General features: G+C 44.0%; 1 protein-coding gene across 1 annotated transcript in view; it reads right to left on the bottom strand.

Annotated features, from left to right (window-relative positions):
* Positions 1-3,378: 3,378 nt before the first annotated feature.
* Positions 3,379-23,867, bottom strand: part of LOC129149822 (glutamate receptor ionotropic, NMDA 2B-like) — a 121,144-nt gene continuing 100,655 nt past the window's right edge. Inside the window, exon 2 of the mRNA XM_054719258.1 lies at positions 3,379-4,166. Coding sequence (XP_054575233.1) covers positions 3,564-4,166 — 603 coding nt within the window. The 3' untranslated portion in view covers positions 3,379-3,563. The remainder of the gene's footprint in view (positions 4,167-23,867) is intronic.

Here is a 23,867-nt window from a genome sequence, read left to right as displayed (position 1 = left end):
TGGTGGCCCAGTGCACAAAATTTGTGCACATTAAAAGGGGATTAATTAGAGGAAATATTTTAATATTGCTATTTGCCCTTTCTCTATACTAGAAGTGTCAGAGATGAAAGAAAATTAGTAAAATGTATAAGAAAATCATCCTCCAGTCAGAGTCTGGGGCACGCTGCAGGACCAGAGTCAAGTCCCCGCCCACCTGTGGCACCTCAAAATCACGCAAGACCCAGACCCAGGGGCCCCACCCCCATTGGGTGATATCCAGACCCGGCCGGCCCCTCCCCCATCAAGCCTCGCCAGGTGGGGTAGGGGGCGCAGCCTCGGGTCCCACATCAAGATCTGCAGGGTGGGGGAGCACAGCCTCAGGTCCCCTGGCCCGGTGCTGGTGTAGAGGGTGCAGCCTCAGTTCCCTGGCCTGCGGTGGGGGGAGCAGCCTGAGGTCCCACATCAAGCTCCTCCAGGCATGGGGTGCAGCCTGAGGTCCCCTGTCAAGCCCTGTCAGGTGGGGGGCGCAGCCTCAGGTCCCCTGACCCGGTGCTGGTGTAGGGGGTGCAGCCTCAGTTCCCTGGCCTGCGGTGGGGGGAGCAGCCTGAGGTCCCACATCAAGCTCCTCCAGGCATGGGGCGCAGCCTGAGGTCCCCTGTCAAGCCCTGTCAGGTGGGGGGCGCAGCCTCAGGTCCCCTGGCCCGGTGCTGGTGTAGGGGGTGCAGCCTCAGTTCCCTGGCCTGCGGTGGGGGGAGCAGCCTGAGGTCCCACATCAAGCTCCTCCAGGCATGGGGTGCAGCCTGAGGTCCCCTGTCAAGCCCTGTCAGGTGGGGGGTGCAGCCTCAGGTCCCCCGGCCTGGTGCCGGGGCAGGGGAGTGGACCTTGAGGTCCCCCAGCCTGGGCCGGGGTGGGGACGTGCCTTGAGGTCCTCCATCAAGCCCAGCCAGGTAGGGGGGCACAGCCTCAGGTCCTCTGGCGCTGGAGGGGGGGGTGAGGCGCTGACTGAGGTCCCCCGGCGCAGGGTGGGGGGTGCAGCCTGAGGTCCCCCGGGGCAGGGGGTGTGGCCTGAGGTCCCCTGCCAAGCCCCACTGGGCAGGGGATGCAGCCTCAGGTCCCTGCTGATTGCTCCTTAAGCCTTGTTACAGGAACTTGGCCTCCGCCTTGGGTGAAGCCATCTTGTGTTACAGAAACCCTGCCACTGCTGTGGGCGCAGCCATTTTGTGTTATGGAAACCCCTGCCTCTGCTGCGGGCGCTTCCATCTTTGTGACTGTGTGATGGTCAATTTGCATATTCCCTCTTTATTAGATAGGATAGGTATCCATGCACAGGGAGATGTCTAGAAAGATGGTCACTAAATCTTTCAACCATGATTATCTCTCACTAGAAGCCCGGTGCATGAAATTCGTGCATGGGGTGGTGTGTCCCTCAGCCCAGCCTGCACCCTCTCCAATCTGGGAACCCTCAAGAGATGTCCTACTGCCCGTTTAGGCCCTACATGGATCGGGCCTAAACGGGCAGTAGAACATCTCTCTCACAATCCAGGACTGCTGGCTCCCAACTGCTTCCCTGCTTGCCTTCCTGATTGCCCCTAACCGCTTCTGCCTGCCAGCCTGATCACCCCCTAAACACTCCCCTGACAGCCTGATTGATGCCTAACTGTTCCCCTGCCAGCCTGATTGCCCCTAACTGCCCTCCCCTTCAGGCCTGGTCCCCCCCAACTGCTCTCCCCTGCAGACTTGGGTCCCTCCCAACTGCCCTTCCCTGCAGGCCTGGTCGCCCCCAACTTCCCTCCTCAGCTGGCCTGGTCACCCCTGACTGCCTTCCCCTGCAGGCTTGATCGCCCCCAACTACCCTCCCTTGCAGGCCTGGTCCCTCCCAACTGCCCTCCCCTGCTGGCCTGATCACCCACAACTGCCCTCCCTTGCAGGCCTGGTCCCTCCCAACTGCCCTTCCCCGCTGGCCATCTGGTCATGGCCATCTTGTGTCCACATGGGGGAAGCCATCTTTAACCACATGGGGGCAGCCATCTTGTATGTTGGAGTGATGGTCAATTTGCATATTACTCTTTTTTTAGATAGAATAGAGGCCTGGTGCTGGCCAGCTGGTTTGCCCTGAAGGGTATCCCGTTCAGGTTGGGGGTTACCTTGGGGCGTGGGGTGGCCTGGGCGAGGGGCTTGTGGTGGTTTGCAGTCCGGCCACACCCCCCGGCGGCCCAAGCAGAGGCCCTGGTATCTGGGGTTTATTTATCTTCTATAATTGAAACTTTGTAGCCTTGAGCGGAGCCAAGCCTCCTGCTCACTCCGTGGCCGCAGCCATTTTTGTTGGGATTTATTTATCTTCTATAATTGAAACTTCGGAGGCCAAGGCAGGCCAGGACTGAGGGAGCTTGTCTTCCTCCATCACCTGGGGAAACTCAAGCCTCCTGCTCTCTCCAGCTCCGTGGCTGCCACCATTTTTGTTGCGATTTATTTATCTTCTATAATTGAAACTTTGTAGCCTTGATTGTAGGCCTGGGCCAGCCAGGTCGGCAGGGAAGCTTGGCTTCCTCCATTGCCAGGGAAACCCAAGCCTCCTGCTTGCTACAGCTCCGTGGCCGCAGCCATCTTGGTTGGGTTAATTTGCATACTCGCTCCTGATTGGCTGGTGGGCATGGCTTGTGGGTGTAGCAGAGGAATGGCCAATTTGCATATTACTCTTTTATTAGATAGGATTAGTTGGATTTCAGGTCATTTTTACTTTCTTCTTTGTGCTCTTCTATGTTGTTTGATTTTTTTATGATTGCACATGTAACCGTTTTATACAAATAACTAAACCATAAAAGCATCCTATAGAGTTTTCTGTTCCCCATGGTTACATAATTACCCTTTGAGGATAGGCTGCAGTTATGCCTGGGTTATGAAGTGAGGTCAAGGGAGCAGAACTCCACCCTTCTCTTCTTACTGGATAAATCAGACTAATAGCCACCATAAAAGACACCTTTATAGCAGCATCCTCACTCTTAAAGGTACAGAGAAGAGAAGCAAGGGAGAGAAAAACCAAGGGAAGCATCCTCTTCATGGCCTACACACCCATTAACCCATTTTCCATTTCCTCCCAGTACAACAGCACTCCAGAGGTAAGTGGGCTGGTGCTCCCTTGTCTCAGTGCCTATGGTGTCTTTCAGAGTGATCAAGTATGTGGTGTCTAGAGAGGGTTCAACTCCAAATGAAACTCTCGCTTGGACAATTAACACCTACAGGCCTTATTTTGTTATATTGTAAAATGGAAACAATTTTAAAACCTGCTTCCTAGAGTTGTTGCTTTGAGTATTAAATGAGGTAAAAAATGCAATACACTTAGAGTAATACTTATCACATAGCAAGTGCTCAATAAGTGGGAGCAGTTTTATATTTCTCAGAACAAGAACACAGCCACAGCAAGCTTTGGATCTGAAACACTCACACTGTCATGAATAACTGCCATCCAGTGGCCAGCCTTCAACACTGATATCTTGAACTGTTCTTCCTACTGTTTCTGAATGTCCAGCCCCAGCTTTGGAAGCTGAACTCTGACCTCCACCGACAGTGTGTTCCTTGTGCCATACTCACCTATTCAACATATTGGACTGGTAGATCCTCTTCTCATGGGTGTTGTAACAACTGCTCTTGGGCTCCGGGATGAAGCTGTGCTCAGACAGCATGTCAGAAGCAGCGGTGGTGATTATGGCAATTCCATCCCTCACTCTGGCAGGGAGGCCGTAGTCCCATTCATCATAGGACACAGAGATGAGCCCAGTGGGGAACTCCGAGGGCACTGTGTCTGTATCCCCTGCCACCAGACTAGGCACAATCCACGTGTAGCCGCAGCCAGTCAGCCCTACTGAGTTAGCCACTTCGAAGATGTAGGTGGCCTCTTCCTTAGTACAATAAAGAAGAATGATGGGGCTTTGAAGTTTCTTGAGCTGGTTCTGAATCTTTGAATCTCCATCATCCAGGGACATGTCCAGCAAGAGGACTTCCTCTAGCTCCCAGCCCACGAAGCTGTTCTCAATGGTGCTGCGAATCTTATTCACAAAGTCCTGGTAGCCAGGGAAGTAGGTGGTGACAATAGAAAAGATGTACCAGTCATACTCCTCCATGATGTTGAGCATCACGGAAGCTTGCTGTTCAATAGATGGGCCAAACTGGAAGAACATGGAGGATTCGTCCTGGAATAGTAAAAATGTAAAAAAGAGAGAGAGAGAGAAATCAAACCAAAGATGGCAAAGAAAAATTTTAATAAACTGGACAGAAATGTTCGTGTCCATTTTACTTTTGAAAATTAAGTATGTTTAAATTGTAAACATTTTTAATACCTTTCTTCCAAAAACTATGTCCTAAACTCCAGAGAAATTCAACATAGGTCTATACTCTCTTTGTCTGAAATATTTTAGAGCTACTGCCAGAGCCCAAGGCAGCTTCCTAAAATCAAATACGAAGTGGGGTAAAGACTATAAATGGGGTACAGGGGTAGGCTATAAGGGGTCAATGGGAGAAAAAAGGGGGGCATATGTAATACTTTCAACAATAAATATATTTTTTTAAGTCTATAAATGGCCTCATGCCAGCTCAGGTCAGGTTTATGTTCATGCACACACACTTCCCACTTTTCAAGCCTCTTGTGCTCTCAGTTGTGGATGTGTATCCCTCAGTCAGAGTGAATGATCCAAAAGACCATCTATCTCCACTTAAGCCTACCTATGAAGGTGGGATAGGCACCCTCAGTATGGGTATTAGGGAGAAGCACGTATATAGTATAAGGTTTGGTCAGTATCTATATATATATAAAAGGCTAATATGCAAAGTGTTCCTGAAGGGGTTTGACTGGGAGACCGGGAGTTCTATCGCTTGCTATCTGTGCGCTGACCACCAGGTGGCTGCGCGGAATGAAGGAAGGCCCCAGCCAGCAGCCGGCAGCCAGGGAAGAGAGGCCCCGGCCAGCAGCCAGAAGGCCCCAATTGGTCCTGATCGCCGGCCAGGCTTAGGGACCCTACCTATGCATGAATTTCGTGCACCAGGCCTCTAGTAAAAACATCTATACTAATAAAAGCCTAGGTGGCCCTCGTGCCCTTGCACGATGCCCTCACGTCATCACAAGATAGCCACCACAAGATGGCCACCCCTACATCATCACAAGATGGCCACCCCCACGTCATCACAAGATGGCCACCACAAGATGGCCAGCAGGGGAGGGCAGTTGTGGGTGACTGGGCTGGCAGGGGAGGGCAGTTGGGGGCAACCAGGCCTGCAGGGAAGTTGGGGGGACCAGGCCGGCAGGGGAGGGCAATTGGGGGCGACCAGGCCTGCAGGGAGGGCACTTGAGGGGGACCAGGCCGGCAGGGCAGTTGGGGGTGACCAGGCTAGCAGGGGAGGGCAGTTGGGGGCGACCAGGCTGGCAGGGGAGCAGTTAGGTGTCAATCAGGCTGGCAGGGGAGTGGTTAGGGGGTGATCAGGCAGGCAAGCAGGTGAGTAATTAGGAGCCAGCAATCCCAGAGATGGATCCCAGATTGGAGAGGGTGCAGGCTGGGCTGAGGGACACCCCCCTCCATGCATGAGTTTTGTGCACTGGGCCTCTAATATTTTCTATAAAGTTATATCTGCTAAATCAATAGCACAGTTAGTTTTATCTCTATCTTCTACTATGATCATGAGATATGCAAGTTAGAGGAAGCTTCAGACAGTATATCTAAGACACAAGTTAGAATGAGTTGTATCCAAGCTCCTATGTGATTAAGCTTTATTTAGAGCAACATATAGAAGATTATTCTTTCTCTTACATATATAACGCTGCAGGTCTTGGTCTGACCTATGTGTCACCTCTGTCAATTCTGAGAATCTTCTTTCTTCCCTTTTGAGGAAGGAGCCATTTTAAATGTCTCCCATCTAAAGCTGTATTTCTCTTGTTGTCCTGAGATGTCAAGCCTTGCATTTTATCTACCATTCAGCTGGAAGAATCTGAACCCACAAAATGAAGACCCCTGTCCTCCTCTGTCAGTCCATTCTCCTCTGACCTCCTCCTGAGTGGTGGCATCCCTTTTCTTGGTCAGTGCCCTTAACATCTCTTCTATCTGATGGTTCGTTTCCATTTTATAACAATCCAGGATAACAAAACAGTCTTTGTCAAAGTGGCAGTTTTTTACCTCCCAGACTAGAGCTTCCAAGTGCAATTACAAGAGACCAGCCTTTTAATATATATATTATAGTTATTTATATATATTAAATAACTATATATATATATATATATATATATATATATATATATATATATATAGTTATTTCTTAGTTTGGGAGCATATTGTTGTACAGCTGAGAGATTGCTGAGAAGTTTGGCAGCACCCACTATTGAAAGAAAAATGCAGGTTGAGAAATATCCACCTGGTGTCCAAAGACCCTGGTTTGGCAATGAAAGCTGCCAGCCCCTCTGCTCTGCCAGCACTATGGATGCTTTGTGTGGTGTGAACTTTTCACATTTCCCACAGGCTATCCAGAATGAAGCAGTAGATGCTTAGTCATTGGGCGCTATTCTTTCTGCTAAGGGTAAAATGATGCTTATCATGGCTTCCTCCCCTAGCTTAACTGTGTGGTCGAAGAGGAGCCCCATTGGACCCTACAATTCAGAAATATAGAGAGTGTGGGCACCAAGATTGGGTGGATAGGGGAGTGGGAATAATTTGGAATAAAATAATAATTTCATGTGTGCATATTCCAAACTGCGGCCAGCCCCTGCTCCTATTTTTTTCCTACTGCAATACAAGAATTGGTCTTCTGGTGAAACTGACCTTATCCTTAGTTATAAGACATATTGGGAATCCAAAACAATAATGCTTAATTATTCCAAGACTTGTCAGGGGGCTTACAGAGATGTACAACAGAACAGGAAGGAGACTAACAGAACAACCCTCCCAGAATGGCTATCACTTTAAATATATAGCCATTTGTTTTTCCTGTTATTTTCCCAGCTCAAGGGAATTTAGGTGATTCTCAAATGAGACATATTATCACTTGAGTGTTCACAAGCCCAGTAGATATAACAAAGTGGCAAAGGCTTCCAAATATACCTTAAAATGTATAGGCTTAGGATGAAAGGGGTCCCAATTGTAATCAAAGTCTATCCATTCTATGATAAATGAACATGTCCCATCACCCACATAGTTCCATCTACAGTGAAACCACTGCTGGTTGAAATACACATGGAAAGTTAGTCTTGACAGTAAACGCCCATAGTAAATGAGCCTATGCTAATGAGATTGAATTGAAAAGAAAACCAATCTGTTATATACCAACCTGGCCCTCTCCTCTCTTAGTCTTCTGTAAAAACTCTCTCACAATTATAAATGAGTTCCTAAAGAAACTGCCAGCTATTATGTGAAGAAAGCCAATGTGTGGGGCAAGTAAGAAAAGAGAAAAAATAATGTGGCTCCATTTCACTCCTACCACATCCTCACCTTACTTGTAATTCTATCATCCTCTACAATCATCCTTTTTCTGAATCTTCTGCTCCCATCAATGTCCAGTTCCACCATTTTATCTTGACAATCTTCATTAAATAAGAATTCTTTATTATGACAATGTTATCTACAGCATCAAGAGGAGATGAATGAAGCCAAACAGACATCAAGAGACAGAGTTATAGCTTGGGCAAATGTTTCCTGGTATAATATGTGGTCCCTTGTTATTAACTTAGTTGACACAGCAATCTGGTGTGCAATAATCGGGAATGGGTCAGCCCTTTTAAAACAAAGCTTTGGGCTAACTATTAACTTGCCAGCAGTGACAAGCTTTGCAAATTATGGCCACTGCCACAAATCAAAGAGCAATCTTCATGTATGCAGGGAGTGGAAAGGACTGCTGGTCACACACTCATCGTTGCAGACACCCAACATGCATTGTGATCGCCACGGGAAGTGTCATCTTAAGGGATGAATGACAGGGATATAATTCAGTTTGCAGCTCACTATGCTTCCCCACTTACATTTTATTTCCTAATATCATTACAAAATGGTGTTGTGCATGGGGTCTTGGAGCAGTCTCCTCCTCCCAGAAAAGAGTCCCAGTCACATATTTTACCTGAATGTACTTCGTCAACTTGCCTGGGGAGTATTTTTAAAGCGTTTCTGTATAAAGGGCCATCATAACTGAGATGAGCAATTGGCCCAGGAAAGGTTCAATTGCACATTAGACTTCATCATTCTGGAACCATTATCTTGAACCCCCATCACTTTGATGTTCATGGTGTTTTATTTCTAATAAGAAGAAACAAAAATACAGGTACCTTTGCATTGTATTATCTGTCTGAGAAAATAACTGCCAAAAGAATTAGCAGTACATTATATTCTTCTTCTGCATCACCCCTTAAAGACCCACTTCAGAAATAAAGGACTAATGATTCCAGCTGCTAAGAATGTCCTGGCAATAGGTTTCAGCCACCAGCCCACTTTGAGGATTGCATCAGCAGAAAGAACCATCTTGCCCAAAATCATGCCTTCAGGCTGGAGTAAACTGGCCCAATGATTGGTTGTCATGGAATTAAAGACCTGGTCCTTGCTGTAATTCTGGACAGTTCTGAAGGATGAGTCTACCCTCAGAACTCTCAATAGGGTTGGCTTGAGCTCCAATTAAAATTGCACTGCACCTCCACCTTCCCTCTGCCCACTCCTGCCCATTTTCCTTTCCCTTTCATAGCACTGATCTCAAACGCACTCCCTAATGAACCGCCTGTCCACCCACCTTGGTCCCAGAGTCTCCTTCCCAGGGAACCCAACCTCAGACTATTCATTTCCCTTTTTTTCAACATGGAAAGAGATGACTGAAAAGAGAACATAATATCTATTTTCAAATACAGAAATGACCTATATGGTAGAAAGATAAGTTTTTGACCATCAGTTCCAGAGGAGGACACTGAGACTAATGAGTAGGAATATTAGAAAGCATTATTTGGCTCAATATAAGAAATGGATTTGCAACTACTATAGCTATTTAAAATGGAATTGGCCTCATAATGCAGTGAGCTCTGTAGCTATAAGCATTCAAACGGAAGCTGGATTATCATCTAAGAAAGGGATTCTCCCCAGCACTCTGTCTGGAAAATGTCAGGCTCATCTTTAATATCTAGTTTAGATGTCAGCTTTTTATGCATATTGTCTTGCCTAACTTTCCCAAGTCAAGTTCGTTTTCTTTCCCCTGTGCTTTCAAAATATTTTGTATGTGCCTCTATCATAACATTTATCACACAGGAAGCATATATGCCTGCTTCCTCCCATTAAAAATATATGTTTCTCAGGAGCAGGCATCATGCTTTATTATCTCTGGGTCCTTAAATAGTATATAAAAAGTGTTGTATTAGGATTATGAGGAAGATTCCTTTATTAGATGGGAGATTAACTGAAATGACCTTGACAATCTCATCTGGTTCCCAAGTTCTATGCTGATTGTACAAATCTACTTCATAAAAAAGCAGTATGTCTGAATAGTTATATATTAACTGCACTTGTATAAAATGTGAGGGGTCCTCCTTGAAGCCAGCCAGAGAGGCAGAAAATGGTACTGGCCGCTCCTCTACTCTTCTTTGCAGCAAATCCCTTAAAAGCATCATTTGTACTCACTTCCTCTTCTCCCATTCTCTCTTACACTAATTTCAACCACACTTACAACCCCACTACTCCACTAAAACTCCTCTTGTGAAAGGCAAGGTTACCCTGATGCTGCCAGCTCCAGCACCCATCTGCAGTCCTTACCTCTAAGCAGCATTTGACATGGCTGAAGGGTCACTTGTACCTAGATATGCTTTCTTCCCTTGGTTTCCAGGGCTTCCCATTTCTTGACTTTCCTCCTACCTTACTAGCCTTACTAGCCGCTGTCCCTCTGTCTTCTTTGCTGGTTCCTCCTCTTTCTTCTAAGCTTTTGAAGCTAAAGTGCCCAGGGTCAATCCTTGGCCCAACTCAAATTGTTCCTATCCACATTCACCTCCTCAGATATCTCATCCAGTCTCCTCATTTGAATCCTATTTATATGCCAAACATTTCCATGCTTTCTCCAAAACTTCAGACTTCTATATCAAACTGCCTATTCTGCGTGCCCACTCAGATATCTTTAGAAACATCTCCAACATTCCCAAAATTGAACTCGGCCTTTCCCATTGCAGTTAAAGGCAATGCTATCCCTCCAGTTCCAACTCCTCTCTTTCTCTGGAACCCTCTATCCAACCTTGACTGCTGACCTTCAGAATGTATCTAAAATACAACCTTTTTTCAAAAAAACTTTGTCTGAGCCACCGTCATCCTTTACCCAACCACTACAGGAGCCTCCTTACTGTCCTCCCTGCCTCAGCCCCAGCCCCCTACAGTCTATGTCAACAAAGAAACAGGATGATCCTTTTAAAACTTAAGTCATAAGATGCTATTCTCTGCCTTGATGGCTGCCCACTTCACTAAAAAGAAAAGCCAGGGTCCTTCATTTGGACCCCCATTTCCCCGCAGAGCCCACATCCTCCCTCTCTCCCCTGCTCTGCTCCATTGCACTCTCTTAAACATACTCATACATTCCTGCTCCAAACCTTTATTGTAGTAATTTCCTCCCCTGAAACACTCTTCCTCCAGCTATCCAGGAATCCCCAGGGCTAACACATGCACCTGTTTCAAGTCTTTGCTAAAACCTCACCTTCTCAACAAAGACAAATTCTGACCCTGCAGTGGAATACTAACGCTCTTAGCCTGGTCCACTTTTTCTTGTTGCCATAGTAGTTATCACTATCTAACAGACTACACAAGTACTTATTTGATATATTTATTATGAACATACTGCTTCTCCCAACTAGAGCTTAAACACCAAGCGGGCAGGGATCATTATTTGTTTGTACATTATTATATCTCAGCACCTAGAATGAGGCCTGCCTGGCCCATAGTGGGCTCTCAGCAGGTATTTGTTGAATTAAATAATGTGGTAATTGATGTTGAAACGAGATAATCCTCAAATCTGATTTATCTTTGTTGGTTATCCAATTGAGATTATATCTTTCCTGTATCAAATGTTAGTACTTTATATCATCAGAGGGATTATGATCCTGCTAGGACAATGATGTAGATTTAGATGAAATAAATCTGGTTTTCTTTCTAGACTCTTCTCCTGGTACATGAGTAAAGAAAATCTGTGTGTTCTCCTTCTAACTTCAGTTAGAGGAGGATCTGTGTGTCTGATGCAAGGCTAGAACTGCTAGGCTTTTGCTGAAAACTTTCTCCACTACCACCAGATTCAGAAGACAAGTGTGGAAATGATGAGATGAGAGGACAGGGTTACCCTGGCTGCCCTCAGAGAAGTCTGGGTACTTCTTTCGTTCTCTCACACTAAGCTCAGAGTGGAAGCAGAATATGGGAGACAAATTTTTTTCCCTCTCCCCAAATAAGGGAAGGTTTTTCCCTCCCCACTTAATTCCAAGAGACTCCCTTTTTTGTGATTATAAATCCTGACTCCACACTCCCTTTTTTCAGGTGACTGAGGCTGGTGTTAGCTATTTCTGCTGGTTTTGAATCGTGTCTGACTTGTAAGCAAAGCTTTGCAAGACAGAGAAAATGCCTGATGTTCTCCAGCCTAGTCATTAATCAGAAATATCATGACTGAAACACTCAATGGAAGCTTACAGGTGGAGAATCATGATCTTTCCTGCCTGTTAAATGCCAGACCCTTAAAAAAACACACACCTTTGAATACAAAGGAGAACACACTGGGTTTTCAAAAGCCCATGAGCAGAAATTCAAGCAGATTGGGCTAGTTTAAGAGCCATTCTGAGATGACTAACCAACTCCCAGCAGAAGCCAGCATTCTTTTTCATATTTGTTCTTTCAGAAGATAAATTTGCTTTCTCCTTGAATTTGTCCCATTTTCCTCGCTGACTGAGTCTCCCTTTTGGATGTGCTTCAATCACCAACTTTAAGCCACAGCTGAGAAACAATCTAAAGGTATTCACTTTGAGAATGCCTACAAGGCTCTTCCTATTCTGGGTCTCAGAGACAATTTTACAGCAAGAAGAAAGCTTATAAGCAACAGATAGGGCAATAAGAGGGGAAGAACAAAAAGGCAGATCCCCTCTCACTAGGATACCCAAGTGAATTACAGAATTAAAGTCAGGGAACAAAGAGCCTAGAGAATACCAAGAGAACTTCTGGAATGAGTTTGTGCTCCTCTGTAAGGTATCGGGACTGCCAAAACCCTAACAAGGTTATTTCATTTCATCTTAAATTAAATGGCCCGCTCCATTATGCATATCAAAACAACTCTCAGAAGAACTGACTTGTATTTTCATTAAGAGGTTCTTTTCTATAAAACAGCAAGCTGTCAAGTTCAGCAACAATCAAGTCTGTGACTGAATAAATGTATTTTTAAATAAACACAAGGGAAGAAGATAGGGGAATAGATGCAGTTGGAAAAAATGAAATGGATCAAGAAAAATAATGTAAAAATGAAACTAGCAGAATTAATTAGTCAGTAGGATTATCAACATCAGATCAAGTTTATTTAGATATGTTTACAAAGTCGAGTGTCTTCAACACTAACACAGATCTGGGCATTTTCTAGGATAAAAAGAAAGCCATCATAAAACTAAACCATATCATCTAGGGAAAACAAAACATTTTTTTTTTGCTGTGTGTGAAATACGAAATCCAAAACTGCTTATGCCATCAAAAATCTTCCCATTTAACTTAGGCTGAGAGGGTTGAGATTACAGAAGAATGGTGATAATTATCAAGGAACAGGGTTAAATACAAGCTCATGATGGGATTTGATGTACCAGCAGCATTTTGCAAAGTAGAGATGTTTATATTTGTCTCCAATAAATTAACCTTCCCATCTTTTCATATGTATTTGATCAGAACATCACGTTCATATACCAATGAGAATAGAGAAGTGAGGAGGTTCCAGCCGAAAGGGTAGAAAATGCACTTTATATTTGATCAACCTATGAGTGCTAGCACCTCGTTTGCTGCTAAAAATAACAAAAGCCCTGTTTCTAGATACTGATTCATACACATGGGTCTCTGGCAAACAAAGATTTCTCTGTCCTTCTGTCCATGCTCTACACAGAAAGACGAAGCATCACTGAATTTTTACAATTTGGATCAATCCTGCTTGGAGGGCACAGGTTAACAAGCCATTGTCTTCAATGGCAAAAGGAAGTTTTCTAAGAAGGTTTTTCTCACCAAACATGCAGGGGTCGGTTTTGCTAAGTCCTGGGATTGGAAAACTGATCACTACTTCCTCACAGTAAGCGAAGTGTGGCTGTTACAATCAGCACGGCTTTGAATGTATTCACATCTCCCAAACCAATTTTGGTCCTCGGTTAAAAGAGGCAACACATTCTGAAGGGCTTCAGAAATGAAAACAAAATTGCACACAGGCAGATGAAAAACACACATATACTCATCTTCAACAGCTTGTTAGCACCTGCCTGTCTTGGCCTCGCACCAATGTAGGACTTAGAACTGGCATGCCCTCCAATCTTTAAACCATGACTGGCCAGGACTCTTCAACATCCAAAGCTGGCTTTCTTTTTATCCTATAAAATGCCTACATCTATATTAGCGTTTATCTAAGCGCAGTATTTGGTATACCTGCTGTGAGCCTGGCTGGTGCAAACATGCCCACCCAGAACCCTTCCTTCCCAACAGCCTCACCATGTGCCCAATCCAAAGGACTAAGGTTCTTCCTCATGTCCTGTTGCATTCCATCTCTGTTGGATGGATGAGGAACCCTACTCAGAACCTGTAACTATTTCACACAGCCTCTGACAAACTGCGGACATCCTTGATGCTGGACCCTGTTCCTTATATCTGCAGGTGCCAGCTGAGATCTGACACTCCTTTCCTGCCCTGAACTATGAGGTGATTAGCATCTTACTAGTGCTAACAGGTATATGTTGCTTTGTCCACTGGTATATCAAACCCCTGCATGCACCACCAGTCTGAATCATGCCAAGTGGGTCACCTGGTTTAAAATTGATTTCTCGCAGCTTGCTGGCCCCCGCCCTGTGGCAGGCAGCCTCATGGCAAGGTTACGTCCAGTGTTCCCCAGCCTTCTGACCCTCCCTAGGCTCACTGTTAGATATCAGTATGCCTCTAGTATCTGACTGGTTGCATCCAAGTTTGAGATTTTCTTTGTTCATTTTATACTGAAAATTGACCCCCTTTTCCAGAATTATTAAACTCTTACTTTTGCTATGTTTCATTTATGGTTGTTGGCTATTAGCACTAAAAATGAATCTTCAAGAGTTCAGAGTTCCCATTGCTTACCCTTTGTTTTCTCTCCCTGACGCTCTGGGGTCATGAGTGGGTGAAATCTCATTATTGAGAGTAAAACACAATCTACTAGAACTGCTACCCGGCTCCTAGCCTGACACAGGGAGAACACTAAAACTACTTTTATCATACAATTTTGACCATATTCCTAGAAAATAGCATATTCATTTCTTTATCCATACAAAGAAGGAATGGTTAGTTTAGAACAGGTGTGAGGAAGCTTTTTTCTGCCAAGGACCATTTGAATATTTATAACATCATTCACAGCCATACAAAATTATCAACTTAAAAAGTAGCCTGCCATATTTGGTCAAAAATTTGTTTAATTTATTCCTAATGCCTTGGCAAGGCCAGACCAAATGATTTTTCAGGCCACATATGGCCTGTGGGCAGGAAGTTCCCCACCCCTGGTTTAGAAGGTACAGAATACCAGGGACCAAGCTTCTAACACAGTCACACAGTCGAGGCACTCTCTCTGTGGCCCGGCCTGTCCCCTCTGACTTAGCAATACCAACCCCACCAACATTCCTGGGAAGCGTGTGCTCACTGCTGTCATCAGCCCTGCAGCCCGGGCTCGGGCTTCTTCCTTCTGTTCTCCCCTTTCCCATAGTCCTCATTCCACCGATAAAGACCCCATTGGAATGTCCTCACTGGCCTCTACCCTTAGCCCAACCAGTGTTTCCATTCTCCCCTCTGGGGCTTGGGGAGCTGAAATGCTGTCAATATCTCAGCTTGACTCTGGAAGCGGTCAAGCAGGGATGAGCAACAGCCATCACTCAAGGGAGATATCAAAGTTGGTAAGATCTTTCCTGCAAATAAGAACGTGACAAGTTAAGGGATGGCCCATTTATTCACTCTTATTTTGAAGTTTAAGTATTTGTTTTTAAACCACATTCAGTAGTCTCCATCATTTCTACAGTTCACAGAATTTCACTTCAATATTTTTCCTCTGATGGAAGCATGCAAGCAGAAAAAAAGAGCTCTTTAAAGGAAAATGCCAATTGGCATTTCAAACACAAAGGTGCTCAGCGCTTATCCTTTCACCCACCTTCAGCAGACTCTGTGGAGGACAGAGCTATGTTACAATCAGATGTAGCATTTATTAATCTCTAATCTGGATCCTTCACAGCGGGGCCTCTGCCTGTAGATGAATCATCCCAGACAAGTATGAGTCTTAGACACAGTCTCATTCTGTTTAGAACTGATGGTAAAAACACGGCTGAAGCTATCAGACTCACATTAACTGGCTGTGAATTCTGATCTCTCCTAACTGAACAAAATGGGGGCATCCTTATGGCTCAGCAATGACATTTTGATGTTAGCTGGTTACTATTGAAAAGTGCCGATTTGTTGATCTTTCATAGGCACAGTTTAAACTGTTAGGTAATGACAGCTCAAGATCTCAAAGAATAGATAGTATCCAGAGGGTCTGGAGATGATGCCGACCCAGTTCATAATAGCACCACAATTAAACTCGTTTTGGAGAACGTGAGGTGGTACTAGATTATTTTCTAAGTCCTCGAGGAAAATTCCACAACTTTCCTCACATACATAGGCCAATGGGTCCAGCAATCCTGACTTGCAGGAACCCTTCCCTGTGTGTATCTTGATTCCATTATGCTGCAGATTAAACCCTTTGGCCCTCGTGATTTCCTTCGTAAAAGGCACATAATAGGCCCTCAAAACTTTTATGGAACTAAACCAAACTGATGGTTTGTCATAATCTTGTGTGAAACAACTCCCCTTTTTCCTCATTCAGTATGCTTCGTATTACAATATTGAGTTGCTTACAGTATGCTAGTTGCTATATATGCTTTATGTCAATTGATTCTCATATCCCTATGAAGTAAACCCTATTACTTACTCTCTCCATTTCACCAACAGAGAAAGTGAGCTTTAGAGAAGTTAAGCAACTCACACGAGGTCACTGCTGGTTTGAGAATCTAGCTAGATCTGACTTCAGAGTGCACACACTCAGCCACTGTACCACACACCTTCAAGCTTCCTTTGGTCACTGCCACAGCTCCCATCTGAACCATCTACTCCTCCTGTTCTAATTGTGAACCACAGTCATCTAGTAAAAGTCGAACCCCTGCCTAATAGTACAGAGATCGTTTTCATGAGTTCCTTAAGCTTCACTCCTTAAGCATCCATCTATTAGCACACTGGTGCAGCTAACTAATAAGGGACTTGGTACATACTGTTGCAATACAGTATTTTTCTATTAGACGTCATACAACCAGTTCTTTATGATCTTATTGATTGCTTATTAATCAATAAAATATTTATTAAATGCCTATCAGGTGCTATGGGAGGTAGAGATGAAGTGTAAGTCATCATCCCCATCCTCAGGGTGAGCTAATTGGAAAATAAGACCAAATTATACAAAATAATTGATGACTTTCCTAAGTTAAATGATAACATGAAGTTTAGAATATGTGTCATAGAAATGATGAGAACGAAGAGGAGTATGGCTGAGCAGCTATATATTTAAAGCTTCTTTCTATTTCTCTCTTTCTTTGCTGGTTCTCTCACAAGCTCTATGCAGTGAGCAAATGAAGCGCCCATGCATTTCAATCCAAGTATCAGGCTGTGGATAGAAATAAAAGTGATACTGGTCTTGAACTCAGTCTTATATCTGTCCTCAGGTGGACAATGAGCCGCTGATGCCCACTATCTCAGGCATTCCACAGTTTAAATGAAATTATATATAAATCTTTCTCCTTGATATACCCAGACTTTCATTTTCATCTCAAAGGATTAGATTAGTAGGACAGGACTGTCCTTTATGAAGTCAAACTACCCAGTTAAAAAACCTTCTCTTCAAGTGATTGCAAATTGATTTTGTTAAGATTTCTTTTCCGTGTTCCCTCAGAAAAGCTAGGGGAATGACAATTCCTAGTCTTTCCCTTCTCTCAATGTATTTGATTTCTTTACATTGGCCTTTTCCCTTTGGCCCTCCAATGGTTTTCAATAATTGGTCAGGAGATCAATCAATTATTTAAATGCTCTTATAAAGAGATGACCGGGGAATGCAATGTAAACCCAAGCATCTCACAAAAATAGCCTGATGACAAATTTTATTTAGCTCAATGTATTAGTCCTGGTGCCCCATTTATTTAAAAAAATACATAGATAACTACCTAAGGACACATATTATTTCTCAAAACTGCAGCCATGTATATTGAAGAAACATAATGTTCTTTCTTATTTTCTTACTGAAAAATCAAGGGTATAGTTTAAGACCTGTTTATATGTTTGGCCCCATGAAATTAAATTACCAGATAGTAGCAATGGACTCCCTGAGTATTAATACAGTAACACAGTTTCTCACATTTTGCCAAAGAAAAGTAGACACAGTCTGAACTAGAGGTGCTTCCAGGTGTAAATGGGATGAGATACAATATCTGTGTCTGTATGTTGATGCCTATGTTGGTTACATATATAACAACTTACTACCAAAGTTACTAGAAATCAGCAATTTAGTTTGCAGGTTATGCTTCACACACACACAAAAAGGAATAATGCCTTGGCTTATAAGGAAATATCTTCTTGTATTCATAATTATGAGTTCCACAATGGTGCAAACATTATCCAAATTATGTAGATAGAGCCCATAAAAGACCTCCTACCAAGGAACCCCATCAAATCAGTCACTTTTTTACAGGAAATTTTTAATATTCAGATTTTCACTTAGCATAATGCTCTCCAGTTCCATCCATGCTGTTGCAAATGGTAAGAATTCCTTCCTTTTTACTGCAGTGTAGTATTCCATTGTGTAGATGTAGAGCATTATGCTAAGTGAAATAAGCCAGTCAGAGAAAGATAAATATCACATGATCTCACTCATTTATGGAATATAATGAACAACATAAACTGATGAACAAAAACAGATCCATATCAGACCATCAAAACTCAGAGGGAAGGTAGGGGAGGGTGGGGGTAAGGGGGAGAGATCAACCAAATGACTTGTATGCATGCATGTAAGCCTAACCAATGGACACAGACAACAGGGGGGTGAGGGCATAAGTGGGAGTGTTGGGGGGTTAATGGAAGGATAAGGACACATATGTAATACCTTAATCAGTAAAGAAATTATAGTGTGAAAAAAAATTCAGATTTTCGGTGACAAAGAGTAAGTTCACCTCCTCAATTCTCTCAACTTCTTAATTATTTTCTACTGTAAGGTAGAATAACTCCCAGATGTGTCCCTAATTTCCCTCATGAATACATGTCAAAATTCTCCTGCTTTGGCCACAGTAAAAATCTCCAGATACCAAATTGGCTGTATTTATTAAATATGTTCTGGAAGAGTGTTTCCATCTTGCTCAGTGAATGATTTCTAAAAGCAGAATCAGTTAAGCTTCCTTCTTTGATATGTCGAATAATCACATCCATCATGCCCAATTTTTCTCTTAGATTAACCTCCCCTGCCACAGGCTCAGCCCCTTTTTGCACAGCGCAGGTACTGTTAGCCACAAGTAGGTACCTGAACAAAGCAGCCGTCCTTAAACTGGCTAGTGCCTGAACTCTGGGCCAATAAGAGAACATAGCCCAGCTCATCAAACCTCTCTCAGGAATCTGAACCAAAAACAATGAAAGGATGGGCAGGTCTTTCTTCTAGAATGTGAAAATGACTGGAGACCATGGCAAACCAATGTCATGACCACTGTGAAACAATGATAAAGCAGAAGCTACAGGATGGCAGACAAAGCCTAATGTAGAATTCTTCAGATGTACAAGATGGAAGGGCTTTAAAATACAGACCAAGATATCCTTGAGAGAGACCAACAGGTAGCCAGCCATGGAAACCGCGGAAGGGTTTTAGTTCCTCCTCACAGCTTTCCAGCTCTCTCCAGACACATCTCATAATAAATTGCCTGGTATTTTGTTTTTGTTTTGTGGTTTGTTTGTTTGAAACAACTTAGTTGGTGTTTGCTCCTACCAATTAAAAGAGCCTAATAAAGCCCAGCTGGCATGGCTCAGTGGCTGAGTATCAACCTATGAACCAGGAGGTCACGGTTCGATTCCTGATTGTGGGCTCAATCCCCAGTGTGGGGCATGCAGGAGATAGTCGAGCAATGATTCCTTCTCATCATTGATGTTTCTATCTCTCTCTCCCTCTTCCCTTCCTCTCTAAAATCAATATATATACTAGAGGCCCGGTGCACGGGTTCATACACTGTTGGGGAGCGTGGCCTGAGTGGATTGGCCCGTTATGGGAGCGCTGCTCAACCGGTCAGTTGAGCAGCTGTGGACCTGCCCTCTAAGCAGCCACTCCCTGGTCCGGCATCTTCCATGGAGCCAGAGCACTCGCCTCTCCAGGGGACCCGATTGGGGCCAGGCCCAGGAACAATAGCACTGAGAGGCGGCAGAGTAGGCCTCAGTCCTGCAGTGGCCATGAACCCATCTCTCAGCTTCTGGGGTCAGCTCTGCAAGCCCGGAAGCAGCGGCAGTACTGCTCGGCCTGTAGGCGTCCAGAGGAGGTGGCACGGAGTGAGGAGGAAGAGCCTGGGGTAAGGAGGCGACAATCACAGCCTGGGTTCCTTCCTTTTGGCCCAGGGTTCACAGCAGGAGCAGCCACTCATCCTGGTCAGTCAATCGGCGCTCCCACTGTGGTAGTATACTGAACACCAGGGGGCAGCTCCTGTGCTGAGCGTCTGCCCCCTGGTGGTCAGTGTGCGTCATAGCAACTGTTCGACTGGTTGTTCTGGTCATTCCATCGTTTGGTCGCTGGGCTTTTATTATATAGGATTTTTAAAAGAGCCTAATAAAAATAAAAAGGCTACCATGAGTTGCATGTACTATTTTCTTGATTTATAGCATCATCATTGGAAATTACTCTACAGCTCCCAGTTTTCATGAGGAAAATGTCCTCTTAGATTGATTTCACCTTGGAAAGAATCAGGCTTCATCCCTGGCCGGAGACTGTTGGAGCAAAAGGGTGGCTGGACCAATCATTTCAAGTAACACAAAGCCATTCACACAAGACCCTCTCTGCCAAGGCCCTTCTCTTATTTCCCATTCAGTTCTCATCCACTAGCTGATTGTGATATTCATTCAAGTGTGGCTTTTTGTCAAGCAGTCCTAAAGATGGATGGCAAGCTGGCTGCACTGATACCCCAGAACTCAGTACACACCGTCCCATGTTCTCAGGCACATCCCTGAAAGGGCAAGATTACACACTGACAGCAGCCCTCTATCTGTCCTTCCATCTATCCAGCCATTGCTATTTATTCAGTACACAACACCTGGTTAACGCAGAACTGGGCATGGCAAGTAGGTACAATTTACTTGGAGATAACATCAAATAATTTACTTGATGATTTATAGTATACCTGGAGAAAAGCCTGTTTGCTTTAGCAAGCTATGTCATAGATGCTAACAAAACCACGCCCCTTTCACAGGCATTAATCTGAAGATGCTGGCAATTGTGTGTCAAACCAAAATAAATAAATAAGGCTGGTCAATGATGTCAGGTACCTCAGATTGTACAGGAAATAATGAGGAGTAGAGCCATGTAACACACAGTAATGAGACAGCTGCATCCATGTGCTCTGAGGCCCCCAGAACCCACACCAACCTCTATTCAGCCCTGAGGAAGGCTGTTCCTGTAGCATGAGGCCAACATCAAACAGTGCAGAAAGTGAGCTATTTATTTTATCTGAACGCCTATTTTGTTTGAATTTCTGCTATCATAAATGTATCTCCTGGTTTCTAAAATTTTAACTATTATTCGTTGTCCACAATGAAAGAATGAATGGGCAGGTATTTAATCTACAATGCGAAACTGACTGGCAGCCATGGCAAACCAATGTCATGAGCACTGTGAAACAATGATAAGACAGGAGCTATGGGATGGCAGAGGAAGCCAAAAGTAGAAGTCTTCAGATGCACAGGAAACATGGAAGGGCTTTAAAATACAGACCAAGATATCCTTGAGAGAGACCCAGTTGCAAGAAATAAAATTTCTCCCATCTTATTCTGCTATTTCTTATTCTACTTCATCAATATGCCCTGAACGAAGCCAAATTCATCCCAGTCTTCAACTTTTTCAAGTTGCACATAATGCTGATCTGCATCTGTTCAAATCATTTCCCATATTCTTCAGAATTAGGATAGGAAAACTGGCTCTACCCGTCAAAGTGAGAGTTCTGTTTCTTCTGAATTGCCAGGCGTTTCACACTGACCTGTTTGTCCTCCAAAAGAACTTAATGTATCTGCATATAAAAAGGTAAAATATTAAGTGTACTCTCTGTAAAATAGTGGCCGAGTGGTTGTCAAAAGATTAGTTTTAGAGTATTTAATACAGTGGTTCTCAACCTTTTTAATGCCACGACCCTTTAATACAGTTTCTCATGTTGCAGTGACCCCCCAACCATAAAATTATTTTCGTTGCTACTTCATAACTGTAATTTTGCTACTGTTATGAATCATAATGTAAATATCTGTGTTTTCCAATGGTCTTCGGTGACCCTGCTAGCGGTTTCAACCTGTGGGTCGCGACCCCAGGTTGAGAACCGCTGCTGTAGAGCCTAAGACCATCGGAAAACACAGGCAAGTTATTTAATTTACTTAACCCTTATTTTTCTTTAGAAAGCAAAAGTGCTAATTCTTAATATCTATAGTTGTAAAGAGGATCAGATGAGAAAATAACAGGAGAGTGCCCAATACAGTACCTGACACACAGTAAATTCTGAGATTCATTAAGTGTGAATCTACTTACTACATATTATGACCAAATATATAAGCAAGGAAAAGTTTTACTTCATACATATTTATAAACTGGTTAAGTTGACAAATTCATCATCAGTTTTATGGTCCTCACTGTTGAAACATCTGTTGTATTTGATCAAACATAGCTTTCAAGTTGGGCTCCTAAGATGTCGCTTTCTGAATATGTAAAAACACTCTATCTTCTCAGGTCTTGACATGGCTCCCACTGATTTTTCCCATGACAAAATGTCATTCATTTAACTGAATAGTTGTTACAATTTCAGGCCTAAGAGACCTATTCTTGCCTCCTTCTTCTTTCCTACTGTCCAATCATATGTCTGAAGAACATTCACCAACTCAGCATTATATTATACCTCACTATTGATGATACTGGTTCTATTGTCTCATAAATGTCATCTTCTTCAGCTATTGTTTCCAGCCACCATCAGGTCTCAGATGCAAGAGCTTCCATTGAGTCTGTTTGGCAGGTGCCATTTTGATGGCTTTTTACCATCAAGCTACCTTACTTTACCAGACACAATTCCTCTTCATTATGTTAGAGAAAACTAATCCTTTCTTCCCATGTAATCATCATGAATATTTTATCTAGCCCCAATCTGAGTTCTTCTCCCAAACTTAGGAATACTATTAGCTTTAAGCTCATCCTATATAATAAAAGCCTAATATTCAAATCTACCAAATGGCAGAACAACCAGCAAAATGACCAGTCACTATGACACGCACTGACCACCAGGGGGCACTCAATGCAGGAGCTTCCCCCAGCCCATAGGCCTCAGGCCAGCCAAGACGGGTGCCAGTGCCCCCCCCCCCCAATCACCTCACTGTTCACCCTGCAGAGGGAGGTGACCGGCGGCAGTGGCAGGGCGGCAGGGCCAGTGAGCGAGTGGCACCAGGCTAGCCAAGGTGGGTGCCAGCGGAGGCCCCCCAATCGCCCTGCCGGTCACCCCAAAAATTGGTCCTGGCCAGGCCTAGGGACCCTACCTGTGCATAAATTTCATGCACTGGGCCTCTAGTTTGCATATAATGGTTTGTTCTGAGCATTAAAAAAGACTAAAGCTACCCAATTTATGCCCAAGCCACTAACCCCACCCACTTTCCTTAACCTTTTGCACTCAGATGTCGAGTGTGACTCGACATGGTTAGCATTAGAATAAAGGAATCGAGAAAAAAGCAAGCAAGTGCAAAGGGTTAATTCTCTTTGATGACTCATCAACCACTGTGTATCCACTGAAGTATCCATTTAATGTCAGCTAATCAAAATTTTAGGATATAAAATTCTCTAGGTACACATATAGAGTATGCAAAATAATTCTTACTGAGAAAGAAGCAGTATTTAAATTATGTCTGCACAGAGTAAATGCCTTAACTAAGAGCAAGAAGTAATAAGGCAGAAGTAACCTATATATATAAAAGCCTAAGTGACCAGCCAACTGGCCAGTAGCTATGACACACACTGACCACCAGGACCAGATGCTCAATGTAGAAGTGAAAACCACAGGCATGGAAACATGGAACAGGCTGATGAATCTCAGAACAAAAGGAGGAGGAAGGAGGGTGGGAAGAGATTAACCAAAGATCTTATATGCATACTAGAGGCCCGGTGCACGGATTCTGCACTGGTGGGGTCCTCAGCCTGGCCTGCACCCTCTCACAATCCAGACCCCTCAGGGGATGTTGGACTGCTGATTTCAGCTCAATTCCCACATGCCAGACCAAGGGACTCCACTGGTGCACAAATCCATGCACTGGGCCTCTAGTAAATTATAATTCTAAATATCTGAATCACTTAACACACAGTACATTTCTATCACAGGCAACAAAATGGCCTTGAAACAGATAGTTTTTCCT

This window comes from Eptesicus fuscus, chromosome 7, assembly GCF_027574615.1.
Source record: "Eptesicus fuscus isolate TK198812 chromosome 7, DD_ASM_mEF_20220401, whole genome shotgun sequence".
NCBI lineage: Eukaryota > Metazoa > Chordata > Mammalia > Chiroptera > Vespertilionidae > Eptesicus > Eptesicus fuscus.
This window is presented reverse-complemented; position numbering and strand designations above follow the sequence as displayed.